This window comes from Canis aureus, chromosome 9, assembly GCF_053574225.1.
Source record: "Canis aureus isolate CA01 chromosome 9, VMU_Caureus_v.1.0, whole genome shotgun sequence".
Taxonomy (NCBI): Eukaryota; Metazoa; Chordata; class Mammalia; order Carnivora; family Canidae; genus Canis; species Canis aureus.
The window spans coordinates 18549407-18562751 of NC_135619.1; the positions used below are offsets into that span (position 1 = coordinate 18549407).

Below are 13345 nucleotides of genomic sequence, written 5' to 3' on the forward strand. Positions count from 1 at the left end.
CACAATGAAAGATGAAAATCCCAGATTTACCCTTTCTTTCATTTTTTTTTTTACTCTTTCTCTTTGAAAAAAAAAGTCTTAAGTCAAAGGTACCTTTCTCTTTCTCTTTCTTTCCTTTAAAGTTGCTGGGATTTGCATGTTTGGAGGACTTACATATGAGTGTGGGCCAGGTCCCTGAAGGAGATTTCCAGTCATTCACATTTTTGTTTAGCCTGGACAGTCCATTCACAACAAGCCTTTTCATTGTATTTAATACCACAGCAACTCAGGACACCTCATGCAAAAACATTTAAAAAGCCAACCAAACATTTGCAAGCCTCTAACAAAACTTGGGGTCAGATTATTTAAGAGTTTTGGATTAAGGTTCCAGTCAATTACTGTTTTAGATAAACTCTCCATGATCACCACTCTTTTTAGGCCCATCCCCTCCTGAGAAAGCTGGGTTAGGGTCATTCCTATGATTTTCTCTAATACTAGGTCTACCAGCAGGGTTTTACTGTGTGGTGAAGGGAAAACATATACCGGCAGAGAGAGTTGCAACAAAATCACCAATATTCTTTGTCATTGGCTTCGTTTTATACCCATTGTTTTTTATGCCAACGAGTAAGAGGAGGCAAGTCCGAATCTCAAACGTGAAGCAAAATCCATGCTTAAATGTCTAGAAAGGTTAGGATAGATGGACTGGGAATTGTGGAAGTGTTTTCTGAATACATGAAAGCATGAGCTGTCCCCTACCTCAGGTTAGTAGAAATGCTGGCTCATTGGGCTGAGATCCAAAGGTCAATGTGCCCAGGTGTGAGTGTGTAGGGCAGGAGGACAGTGGTGTTAATAGGGAGGAATGGGAAGGGGAAGCTTCTAGGAGAGGATACCAGGACGCCTAAGTAGATGAGTATGGCCTGGTAAAAAGATACGAGAGGGCTGGTGCATATTCTGTACTTATACACAGGGTGCTTATACCCAAGACTGTTTGCCCAGGCGGTTGGGTCTGCAGCAGTTATGTTCTTATCTATTTACATAGAGGCAGCTGACTCTCCCTGTGGGAATGGCAGCTGGTTTTTTATGGGTTGGCATCCGGAGGTAAGGCCCTGAGCCAGGAGCCTCCACCATCATGCTGACAGAGGCCAGGAAGGTGAGTGCCAGGCCGCAGTGCCACCACTCCCTGGATGGTACATTCACAGCAACCCTCCCAGGGGACTGTGAGGACAAGTGGCTTCTGATGTTTGTGGAGGCAAGTTACCCTTCTTTTTTGTTTTTGAAATGAAGTTGAGGCGGGAACAAGAATGAACTGGGGGTCACCAGGCAAGTTTTCTCAGGCTGGTCCTTACCCCACAGCCAGAAGCCACTGTATGTACATCTTCTTGTTCACTCAAACTCCAACTGGCTGTTGGATCCTCTCCTATTGACTTAAGCTGGGCTTTGGCTCCCATCAGCCTCCAACAAGGTCTTTAAATAGTACCTTATAAACAAAGGTGGCAAACATTTCTAATGGATGCCTTCAGTATCTTGAATACTCCTAGATAACTTCATATTCTCAAGGTTTCCATCTTTCACAGTGTGATAAGCTTACCATGTTGCTGATAGACACAAATCAGAAAAAAAGACACTAGAACAATAAGGAAGGATATAAGTAATAAGAACGTCATTACCTGGTCCAAGCCTCATAATCTTGGGAAGCAGGCCTTTGTACAAAGCTAAAAACCTATAATAGGAAGGGAAAGAGCAACATTCTTAATTCTGAAGATAGAATGGAGTTGTATCTCAGCTTGATTGAGATGCCGACTCAGCATCTACAAGAAAATTGATTTGAAAAAAAAAAAGAAAATTGATTTTAAATCACGTGTATCCTAAACAGGACAATACCTGGCTACATATTTTCTGCACTAAACTGGACAAAGAAAAAAAAATAAACTGGACAAAGAGAAAGAGTTAATGAATTCTTTATTGCCCAAGCTATGCTGAGTTGATTGTGTCCAACCAGAAATATGATTTTCCTCAGTGAGATGGCTTTTGCACTGAACACAGATCTTACTTTTATGACAGCTGTGTATATGGACAAAATGACTTTTGTAATTGAATTTAAAAGACCACAAACTCGGTCTTCATAAAAGAAAACATGATAGAGTTTAGATCAAAATAATAAAATATTACTTGTTTACTTGAGAATAAGATCTGAGTGAGGAAGGATGAAGAGACAGATGTAAGACTTAAATTAAAAAAGCCTAGCAGAAAAAAACATGCACTTGAGATTTTTCACAGAAAACTACCTTTACAGAACTCTTATGTTTAATTCTCCCAGGAGAATATGAGGAGGTGACATTTTGACTAGATTTACAGTTCAAAGACAACCATTCGCCTGCCCCCGCATTAACAGGGTGTATTACAACAATATTATGGAAACTGACAAGCACAAGGGTCATCTTAGCATTCTAAGACAAACATGCAGTGGCAGACTATATGATGGTGACCCAAGGTTCTGGATGGTGTAAGAACATGTTGCCAGTATTTCATCATTGTGTTATCTCAAGTTTGCCATTATTCTCTAGAGCTTTACACACACACACACACACACACACACACACACACACACACACACAATGTAGGAGGGCTTAATGGCTCTCACCAAAATTGAAGTATGGTATACTTTTAACAGTATTTGAATCCTGCACATTTATTAAAATAAGAATGTTGTTACCCTTCTTCCTGGTAGACTGTTGCCATTGTTTTAAAACAGGTTCTGTACTTGATCTGTCCAGGAACTGGTTGAGGCCCTTGAATCCTACTCTTGGCAACATCAAAAGGGATGTTAATGACTGAGGCTATTGTGCCTGAGAGAAGACCAATCCCAAATTTTCTCAAAAACTCCAAGGTTGGATCCTAAAAGAAAAGAAGAATAAAATAACAGAAAGGGAAGCGGAAGCCCCTAAATTGGCTAAACACTATAAAGCAATATGTATTTAAGCAGAGCATTGCACTCTCCGGCACCCTCCTGTTATTCCAGCGGAACACATTAGGATTTCCTAGGCTGGAACTTGTTTTCTTGACAATCCCATTGGCTATGTTTTTACACATGGTCTAAATTGCTGAAGTACACATTTCCTCACACAGGATTTATAAACACAGTTCATAAAGAAAGACTGGTATGGCATATGGGGATGATTTGTATAATTGGGCTTCACAATGTACTTAGTATTACTGTATCAAAACAGGAGAAATCCAAGCACACTATTAGCTAATTGGCCAGAATATTTTACAAATGACAGCAACTTCCACCATGAAGCCTACTAAAATGCTCATTTGTGTGTGGACCCCCAAATGTTAAATTAAATCAAGGCTACTCTTGGTCTGCTGCTATTCCCCTCCAGGTTTTTTGCATTTATTTTCACGTGTAGCTGATCCACTGTACTGAGAAGTGCTAGCTTCCTGTTATTAACAAACCAACTTGGGGAGTTTGCAAAACAGCCTGTGACATTCTGTGCATTATAAACAGTAGTAAGTTACTGGACTAATTGGCTGAAGAATTTACAACCTATTGTTCCTGAATCTTATTCTTCCTTCATGGCAAAGGAAGAAAAGAGAGAGAGGTACAGAGAAAGGGGTGGGGGTGGGTAGGGAGGTGGGGGAGGTAAGAGGAGGTGTCGGGGGAAGAGAGAGAAATATTTCTTCTTTCCATTTGAATGTAGGTCTTTCACTTTGGTCTGATTTGATTTTCCACCCCTCCCTGCTCTGCTTTCTGACATCAAAGTATTTAATTAGGTCTTATGTGGGAGTCACTTTCCTTCAGCCTATTTTGTGCCTAGTGAGCTCACATTATGCTTTGTTATAATGAATTTGCTGGGAAGTTCTCATTATATTTTCAGCCTCAGTTCTAGCCCTGGAGAGAGGTCATCCCACAAACCAGAAGTTGCTGATGGGGACCACCCACCCCTCCCCCATCCTTCCCCTGCCCTTTTTTTTTGGTCAATATTTCAGGAGGATCTTCACACAGGAACAATAGAGGGTGGTGCCATGATACTGCTTTACCCAGCAGGAGAACAAAAGTGGACAGAAATAATTAATATAAAAATTAAAAATTTAAAAAATCATTGTCTGACCACTGCATGCTTCTAACTTCTATGGAAGGAGAAAACTTCTGGAAGCTCTGAAATTTTCGACTGAACCAAGAGCCAGCTACCATCACAGAAACCCCTATGTGGCTAAATATAAAAAGTGAAGGGTTCGGTAATAATTCTTGGATCTGGGCCATACAGGTGCCGGGTAGGTTTAAAGGGATTTAAAAACCAACAGGGTGTTTCAACAGGAAAAACAATGCAGTGATTGCAGTATGAGTGAGGTGTGTTTAAATAATTCCCCCTCCCCCTATTTTTTTCCTCTTTTACAAGGAGAGAAAAATGCCTTTATGTTACCCTTCTCCATTATGGCCCAGAAGCAGAACCGGAGTGCAGGAGGATGGCGGGTTCAGGACTGGCTCTGGTTTGTCTGACCTTGCACAGAGCCCAGTGTCTAGAAGGGACATGTTTGACACCCACCTTACCTTTGGACTGCATTGTTTTTTTCTGAGAAATAAAAACAGTAATAGCAGTCAAAGTGCTGTGAGTGGTATATAAGCCTGGCAGAAAATGGACAGTATTATCACTTAGCCTGTTTTCTAAAGTCTCACAGCATCTGGTAATAAGACTCTTTTATGGTGCCCCTGTAACACAGCAAAGGGGACAAGGGTGACTATGATGGCTGGTATGCACCTTGTCCTTCTGTGGCATTCAGGGGACCTCCTCAAGCATGCAGCCTCTGCCATCTCCTGCTGTGTCCCCTGAGGATTGGAGTGGGACGAAGACATTTGATGACTGTCACTGTGTTGGAGACTAAAGCCTATGGCCTCCAGCCCATCACAGTCTTCATTAGCACAAGAGTGTGTTGAACCCAGAGTTTCTAGACACTTCACAGACTAAGAGTAACGGCCCACAGTCGTTTCCCCAGAGCAGATGTGCATCAGCATCACCTGAGAGCTTTACAAGACATGGATGCCTGGGCCCCATCTTAGGTTTCCAGATCAAAATCACACGGGACAGGGCCTGAAAGTTATTTTAAAAGATCTCTAGGACTTCTGAAGCTGCCAGGTTGAGGAGTCACGTCCAGGAATCAGGGATCTTGATATTCCATGCAGACGAAGCAGATCGTCAGCTGCTACCCTTCTGGGCACTCTAGGAGGGAGAAGAGGCTTCTTGGGCCAACCTGGAGGTATTCCTCACCACCTGGTCTCGGGGCCCCTAGTAGTTTCTTCCTTGGAGCCCACGGTCTGCTTTGTGCAGCAACCCCACCTGGGTTTGGGTCGGCCAAGGGGAGCCCTTTCAGCTTGCCTCTGTTTTTTTTTTTTTTTTTTGCTACACGTCATCAACCATTCTCAACATGCAGCCTCTCACGTGCTTCTTCCCTGCGTGTCCTCCTGGCTACTCCCACTGCTCTAGTTTTAGTTCAGGTTCCCATCACCTTACCGGGTCTTGTTTCCTTTTTGTTCTCTATCATCTATTCACAGTGGCACCAGCTCTCTTTTTGTAAAAACAGATCCGTCTGTGGTATTAAAGACCCTCAGTCCTTCTCCACTGCATGGTGAGTAAAGCCAAAACTCCTAACTTGGTCTCTGGTTTCTTTCCCACAATATGCTTCCAGCTTCTTCCTTCAGCCTCACATTCTATACCTCCACCCTCTCCCATACTATAGTCACACTGGTTAAATCATAATCATGCACATTTCAACCAAGCACTTTTCTTTTTTCTTCAAACAACTTCCATAGTCTACGATCTAAGGGAAGTCCCTCTCCCTTATAGTCACCTAATGCAGTCCCACTTCTCCTTTAGGGGCCAGCTGAAATTCCACCTTGCCCAGGAGACTTTAGTGGATCCCTATCAAAATTGATGTCTCCCTCCTCCTATACTCTTGAATCTCTGTATGAATCATAATCGTTGCCCTTGCTAAGGTTCACTTTGTGTTTGGTGTATTTTTGCATGTATCTATTTTCCCGACTGGATTGGAGTTGGCATAGCATAGGAACATGTATTACCCCTCCTTGTACCATCCTTTTTTTAAAAAAAATATTTATTTATTTGAGAGAGAGTGAGCAAGCACAAGCACGGAGAGTAGCAGGTAGAGGCAGAGGGAGAAGCTGACTCCACGCTGAGCAGATAGCCTGATGCGGGGCTCGATCCCAGGACCCTGGGATCATGACCTGAACTGAAGGCAGATGCTTAACCCACTGAACCACCCCGGTGCTGCTCTTTGTGTCATCTATTACACAGTGTACGCAGTAGGTGCTAAAAACACAGTTTTTGGAAACAGTGAGAATCAGGCTTAACCCTTAATCACTATTTCTCAAGATTCAGTGTCTTCTAGCTTAGAAACAAACCCCTATTACAACTTTACATTTCTATCTTTCTGCCAGGGGCATTAACCTGGGGACATGACAAGGCATTGGACATTTGCAAAGTGGAGTATTTCCAGGCAAATAAATTGAGACTCTCAGGTCACAGAGCCAAGCCTGGACTTGCTAGATCCCGCTGCTCAGTGACTCACAGAGAGAACCATGATATGGCAGCCTGTGACCAGATTTTAGCCAAAGAATGTGAGGGGAGTAGAGTAAGGACTTGAAATAACTACTCTTAGGGTTCTTCTTTCTTATACTTCCTGATCTTTTCTTAGTAGGGAGAGGCATCCAATTGCCTCAAGAATGAGTTTATTGTAGCAAGACTATGAAGAGAGAAAAAAGGTAATAGTGTTTTTGGTTTCCAAATTATGCTTTTTCATGTATTACCTTAGTTAATCTTCAGAAACTTTGATGCAAGGACATTACTATTATTCCTGTTTTTTTTTTTTTTAAATATTTATTTACTCGTGAAAGACACAGAGAGAGGCAGAGATATAGGCAGAAGGAGCCTGCTTCGGGACTCCATCCAGGGCCCCAGGATCATGCCAACGACAGATGCTCAACCACTGAGCCACCCAGGTGTCCCTCTATTATTCCTGTTTTAAAAATGAGTTAACTATAAGAAGGAAATTTTTGTAACATCCACGTGCATCCAAGACTTTGCTTTAGGACATAGTTTTTCTACTGACACTCCTTAGGGCCAGTGGGTGGGCTGGTGGGAGAGGTGTCCCAGCACCTCTTGAAATTATAAGCAATGCTTCTGTGTATGTGTATATGGGATTTTCTGTAGAGAGTGTCTATAGATTGAATCAGGCTCATAAAAGCTTAAAAACAACTTCATGAAACTATTTTCCCTACCAATAAATTTATAAAGAAGAGGAGAGTTCATGATTGTAAACCTTGGGGCTGAAAAAAGAAAGCCCTCACTTTCACAGGGGTTATCAGGAAAGTCAACTTAGTGAAAAGATTTCTGCACACATTCTTGCCCTGGAGTCAGGTTACTCATACCTCAACCATTTCTATGAACTCAGTGGTCCTCAAAGTGTAGTGCTTGAACCACCATCATCAGAACCATGTGGGAACTTATTAGAAATAAAAACTAGGGTTCTGTCCCAGGCCTACTGATGGAGATGGAGCCCAGTCTGTTTAAACAGTCCTCCAAATTACTCTGATAGATACTCAAGTCTGAGAACCCCTGGTTAACCAGAAGTTTATTGTTCATCTCTTTGTATCCTTGGATTGGATAAGTGATGTGAGAAGCTCTGGATGTGCTGGGAAGGATTTTACCGCTTGCTTTTGTGGAAACAGGGATTTGTTTCTTTAAGGCCACAGAATTAAAGGCAATGCTGTTAACTCTGTTCAACCTCTCCTACCCCCAGCTCAGGCCAAAGCAAAAATGCATACCTGTGACATTTTGGATATGAGTGAAACCTCTCACATAGTCTCTGAATGGGTCATTCTGTATTGGCTATCAGTGAATTTCTCAAGTGTTTCTGTCAATAATGATAACAACAAATTACAATAGCAAAAATAAATAGAAATAGAAAATAATACATATAATATTTTTATTAGTTTTCATAACTTTCATTATGAGAAATAATGGTACTATTAATAATAGTTACTTATTGCTAGACTCCATGTTATATGCAAAAAATATATACAAAACATATATATTATCTAAGAACCCTATGGATTAGGTATGTAACACCATTTTATAGATAAGGACACACGACTGAGAGTTAAGTAAGTTGTCCAGGATCACACTGTTTGTAAGACGTAGAGTCTGGATTTGAAGTCAGGTTCTTCTGATTGGCAACCATATGATTTTAAACATTATGTCATACTGTTTCTATCCATCATTCATTTTTTGTTTATTCATTCAACAAACATTTGCTGGATGTCTGTATATGCCTATTCCTACACTGGGTGCTAGAGTTGAGTGTGAAGGTAAATGATCCAGAGGGGTGTTGGGGGGTGGCTGTATTATTAAGTATCACAGTACAATGTGATAAGTAATGAAGTAGGGGTGTGAACAAAGTGCAGGGGAAATATGGAGTAGGGAGAAGGAAGTTAATCCTGGGCTTTCACGATCAAAGTCTTGTGAGATAGTACCTAGCTTCTCTGTCTCTTAAATACTTAGTCACTTCTTGATCTGTGTGTGCAACACCCCAACTTCTTTGGGGAGGCTCAGGAAACTAGCATCTTTTTGCCAGTCTTGGAGTTCTGATGGATCCGGTGCAATCTAGCTATCAGGGGGAGAACTAAGATGGAGATTTTATAGCCTTCCCATTGCTCAGCACAAAGTGCGCAGACAAAACTGGCAGCTGCCTGCTTCTCCCTGAGCAAACAACATACTATTAAATAACTAATTGAGGGGCACCTGGGTGGCTCAGTTGGTTAAATGCTTGCCTTCAGCTCAGATCATGATCTCAGGGTCCTGGGATTGAGTCCTGTGTCAGAGTCCTTGCTCAATGAGGAGTCTGCTTCTTTCTTTGTTTCCGCCCCTCCCCCTGCTTGTGCTCTTTCCCTCTCAAATAAACAAAATCTTAAAAAAAAATTAAATAAAAAAACCAATTGGTCAAAAAGGAAATGAGAAAATACCTTTAGACAAATATATAGATTAAAAGACAATATAGATGAAATGAAAAGACAAAGCCTAGGGAATGCAGTAAAAAGTATTCAGAAGTAATTTCATAGTGATAAATACCTACAGTAAAAAAAAAAAAATCTCAAAGAAACAATATAATTTTGCAGCTCAAGAAGCTAGAAAAAAAGAAGAAAAACTCAGTCCAAAATTAGCAGAATGAAGGCAATAAAGATTAAAGCAGTGATAAATAGAGACTAGAAAAAAAATCAATGACATTGAGTTCATTTTTTTAAAAAGATAAAAATGATAAATCTTTAGCGAGACTAATTAAGATAAAAAGAGAGGACTCAAATAAATCAGAAATGAAAGAAGAGACATTATAACTGACACCACAGAACCAAAAAGGATAAGAGACTACAAAGAACAATTATATGTCAATAAATTGGACAACCTAGAAAAAGTGGATAAATTCCTAGAAACATACAACCTACCAAGACTAAATCATGATGAAATAGAAAGTCTGAATAGACCTATAACTAGTAGAGATTTAATCAGCAATCAAGAATCTCATAACAAAGGAAAACCCACAACAGATGGTTTTACATTGGTGTTATGAAATACATAAAGGAGAATTAATACCAATGTTTCTCAAACTCTTCCAAAAAAATTGAAGAGGAAAGAACACATTCAATTCATTTTATGAGGCTAGCAAAACCCTGATACAAAAGTTAAAAACACCACAAGAAAAAAAAAAACAATAAAAAACCAAATAGAAATAACTATAGGCCAAGATTTCTGATACATACAGATGTAAAACTCCTCAATAAAACTAGCAAATTGAATTCAACAGCACATTAAAAGGATCACACACCATGATGAAGTAGGATTTATCTCTGGGATGCAAATATTTTTTAACATACAAAAATCAGTTACTGTGATACACCATATTAATAGAATAAAAGATTAAAAAATCACAAGGTCTTCTCAATAGATGCAGGAAATGCACTTGACAAAATTCAACATGCTTTCGTGGTCAATACCCTCAATAGACTAGAAACAGAGGGAAAGTCCCTCAACATAATACAAGTCCATATATGAAAAGCCTACAGCTAATATCATACTGATGAAAAATTGAAAGCTTTTCCTCTAAGATTAGTAACAAGGCAAGAATGGTTGCTCTCATCACTTCTCTTCACCATAGTACTGAAGTCCTAGTCAGAACAATTAGGCGAGAAAATAAATAAAAAGACATACATATCAGAGGAAGTAAAATTGTCCCTGTTACAGACAACATGGACTTATATATAGAAAAACCTAAAGATTGCATAAAAAATATTTAGAACTAATAAACAAATACAGTAAAGTTGCAGGATACAAAATCAGCATACAGAAATCACTCATATTTCTATACACTAACAACCAACTATCTATAAAAAAAATTAGGAAAATAATCCCATTTAAAATAGCATTAAAATGAATAAAATACTTTGGACTCAACGAAGGAGGTGAAAGTCTGTATATTGAAAACTATAAAACATTGGTGAAAAAAATTAAAGAAGACACAAACAAATGCAGACACCCATGGTCATGGATTGGAATACTTAGTATTATTAAAATGTCCATAATACTCAAGGTGATCTACAAATTCAATGCAATCCCTAGAAAAATCCAATGGCATTTTTCATAGCAATAGAAAAAAAATCTACAATTTACATGAAGTCACAAAAGACCGCAAATAGCCAAATCAATCCTGAGAAAGAAGAATAAATCTGGAGGCATCATTCTTCCTGATTTCAAAGTATATCACAGAGCTATAGTAATCAAAACAGTATGGGGCAGGCATAAAGAGACGGACATAGATTAGTGGGTCATAGCACAGAGAGAGGCAGAGACATAGGCAGAAGGAGAAGCATGCTCCCTGCGGGGAGCCTGATGTGTGACTTGATCCTGGGACTCCAAGATCACGCCCTGAGCCAAAGGTAGGTGCTCAACCACTGAGTCACTCAGGCATCCCATGAGCCCAGAAATAAATCCAAGCATATATGACAGACTGATCTTCAACAAGGGTGCCAAGAATACACAATCGGGAAGGAATAGTCTTTGACAAATGCTGCTGGAAAAACAGAAAATCCATGTGCAGAGGTATGAAATTGAACCCATGTATTATACCATACACAAAAATAAACTCAAAATGGATTAGACTTAAATATGAGACCTGAAACCATAAAACTCCTAGTAGGAAACATGTGAGAAAAGCTTCATGACATTGGTGTTAGCAATGATTTGACACCAAATGCACAGGCAACAAATACAAAAATAGACCGATAGGATTATATCAAACTAAAAAGCTTCTGAACAGCAAAGAAAACAAAAGAGTAAAAAGATAACCTATGGAATAGGAGAAAATATTTTCAAACCATGTATCCAATAGGAGGTTGACATATAAAATATATAAGGAACTCCTACAACTCAATGCCAAGAAAACTAATAACCTGATTAAAAAATAGGCAGGGGAACCTGGGTGGCTCAATCAGTTAAGCATCTGACTCTTGATTTTGGCCAAGGTCATGATCTTGGGGTTGTGAGATAGAGCCTCACCTAGCGTGGAGCCTGCTTAAGACTCACTATCTCTCCTTCTCTTTTCTACTCCCCCCTCCCACATTCTCTTTTTCAAAAATAAAATAAAATAATAAAATAAAATAAAATAAAATAAAATAAAATAAAAAATTTTAAAAAAGAATGGGCAAAGGACTTGAATAGACATTCTTCCAAAGAAGACATACAAATGGCCAACAGATATACGAAGAAATGCTTAATGTCACTAATTATCTGGGAAATGTAGATCAAAACCAAAATGGGATATCATATTTGTCAGGATGGCTATTATCAAAAAATAAAATACAAGTGTTGGCAAGGATGGGGATAAATCAGAATCCTCATACACTGTTAGTGGAGGTTCAAAATGGTGTAGCCTTTATGGAAAACAGTATAGAGTTCTTCCAAAATTAAAAATAGAACTATAATATGATCTAGCAATCACACTTCTGAATATTTATTCAAAGGAACTGAAATCAGGATATCAAAGAGATATTAGCACTATTATGTTCATGGCAGCACTATTCACAATAACCAAGATATGAAAAGAACCTAACTGTCCACTGACAGAAGAACAGATAGATAAAGCAAATGTGGCATATGCATACAACAAAATACTATTTGTCTTTAAAAAGAAGGAAACTCTGCAATATGTGACAACATGGATGAAAATTGTGGATACTATGTTAAGTAAAATGAGTCAGTCACAGAAAGATAAATACTACATAATTCTACTTATATGAGTTACCTAAAATAATCAAATTCACAGAATTGAAGAGTGGAATGGTGGTTGCCCAGGGCTTGGAGAATGGGGAAATGGGGAGTTCCTAATCAAGTTTCAGCTAGGCAAGGTGAATAAGCTTTAGAGATCTGCTTTACAGCATTGTACCTACAGTCAACAATAATGTATTGTGCACTTAAAAATTTGCTGAGGGTAGATCTCATGTTAAGTGTTTTTACCACAATAAAATAAAAACTTTTTAAAAATGAGGGAAAAATATGTCATTTAGTCTAAGTAAAATATTCAGGATGGATCACACCTTAGTTGTGTAAATGGATACTAATGTTGATGAAAAATCTATCTTGTTATTAAACAACTTCAACTTACTTCCATAATTTGTTCCAACTGTCATCAATCAGGAAACTTCCTGTGTTCCTAACCGACATTCCTCACGCATAAGCCTAAACTATTTTACTCCAATTTTTTGCTCAATTGCAAGGGCAATCAACTGTCACCATTCTTGATGTAATTCATCATGATTTAAAAACCGTTATTGAAATAACCTTTTCTTCCTCATGCTTCAAAACACAGTTCCTTTAAAGTATTTATTTATAAGTAGTAAGTATTATTTCCCCATCTACAGATGAGTTTTACTCTTTTCCTCTAAGTATTTTCCAATTTTTCTTATAAAATATGGTACTTTAAACTGGAGCTAAGTAGCCTGAAATGTTAATGTATATTACATGCATTGACCTTATTTTGTGATAGCAATGCAAAATCCAATATTCATAGTTTTAAAAAATTATTTAATTCCCCTGCAAACATTTTAAGGCTGATGTTAACATCTCATTTCACAAATGAGAAAATGGAGACAGAGAAAAGGTATAACTTGCCAAAGAGACATGGCCAGCTAGTAAGTACCAGAATTTGGAATTAATACCAGGTCTCTTACTAGAACTTGCTAGCTGTTTCCATCACACTGTGATCTTGTGTGAGTACAGAGCTGCAGAGATGTGTTTGTTTACCA

The 13345-nt window shown here is 38.8% G+C and overlaps 1 protein-coding gene across 9 annotated transcripts in view; it reads right to left on the reverse strand.

The window, feature by feature from the left end:
* SLC25A21 (solute carrier family 25 member 21) overlaps window positions 1-13345 on the reverse strand; it is a 470571-nt gene that overhangs the window by 3723 nt on the left and 453503 nt on the right. For all 9 annotated transcript variants that reach the window (XM_077909086.1, XM_077909079.1, XM_077909080.1 and 6 more), the window contains 2 exons: window positions 2693-2874; window positions 1647-1699 (listed from right to left, as the gene is read on the reverse strand). In XM_077909086.1, coding sequence (XP_077765212.1) covers window positions 1647-1699; window positions 2693-2874 — 235 coding nt within the window. The remainder of the gene's footprint in view (window positions 1-1646; window positions 1700-2692; window positions 2875-13345) is intronic.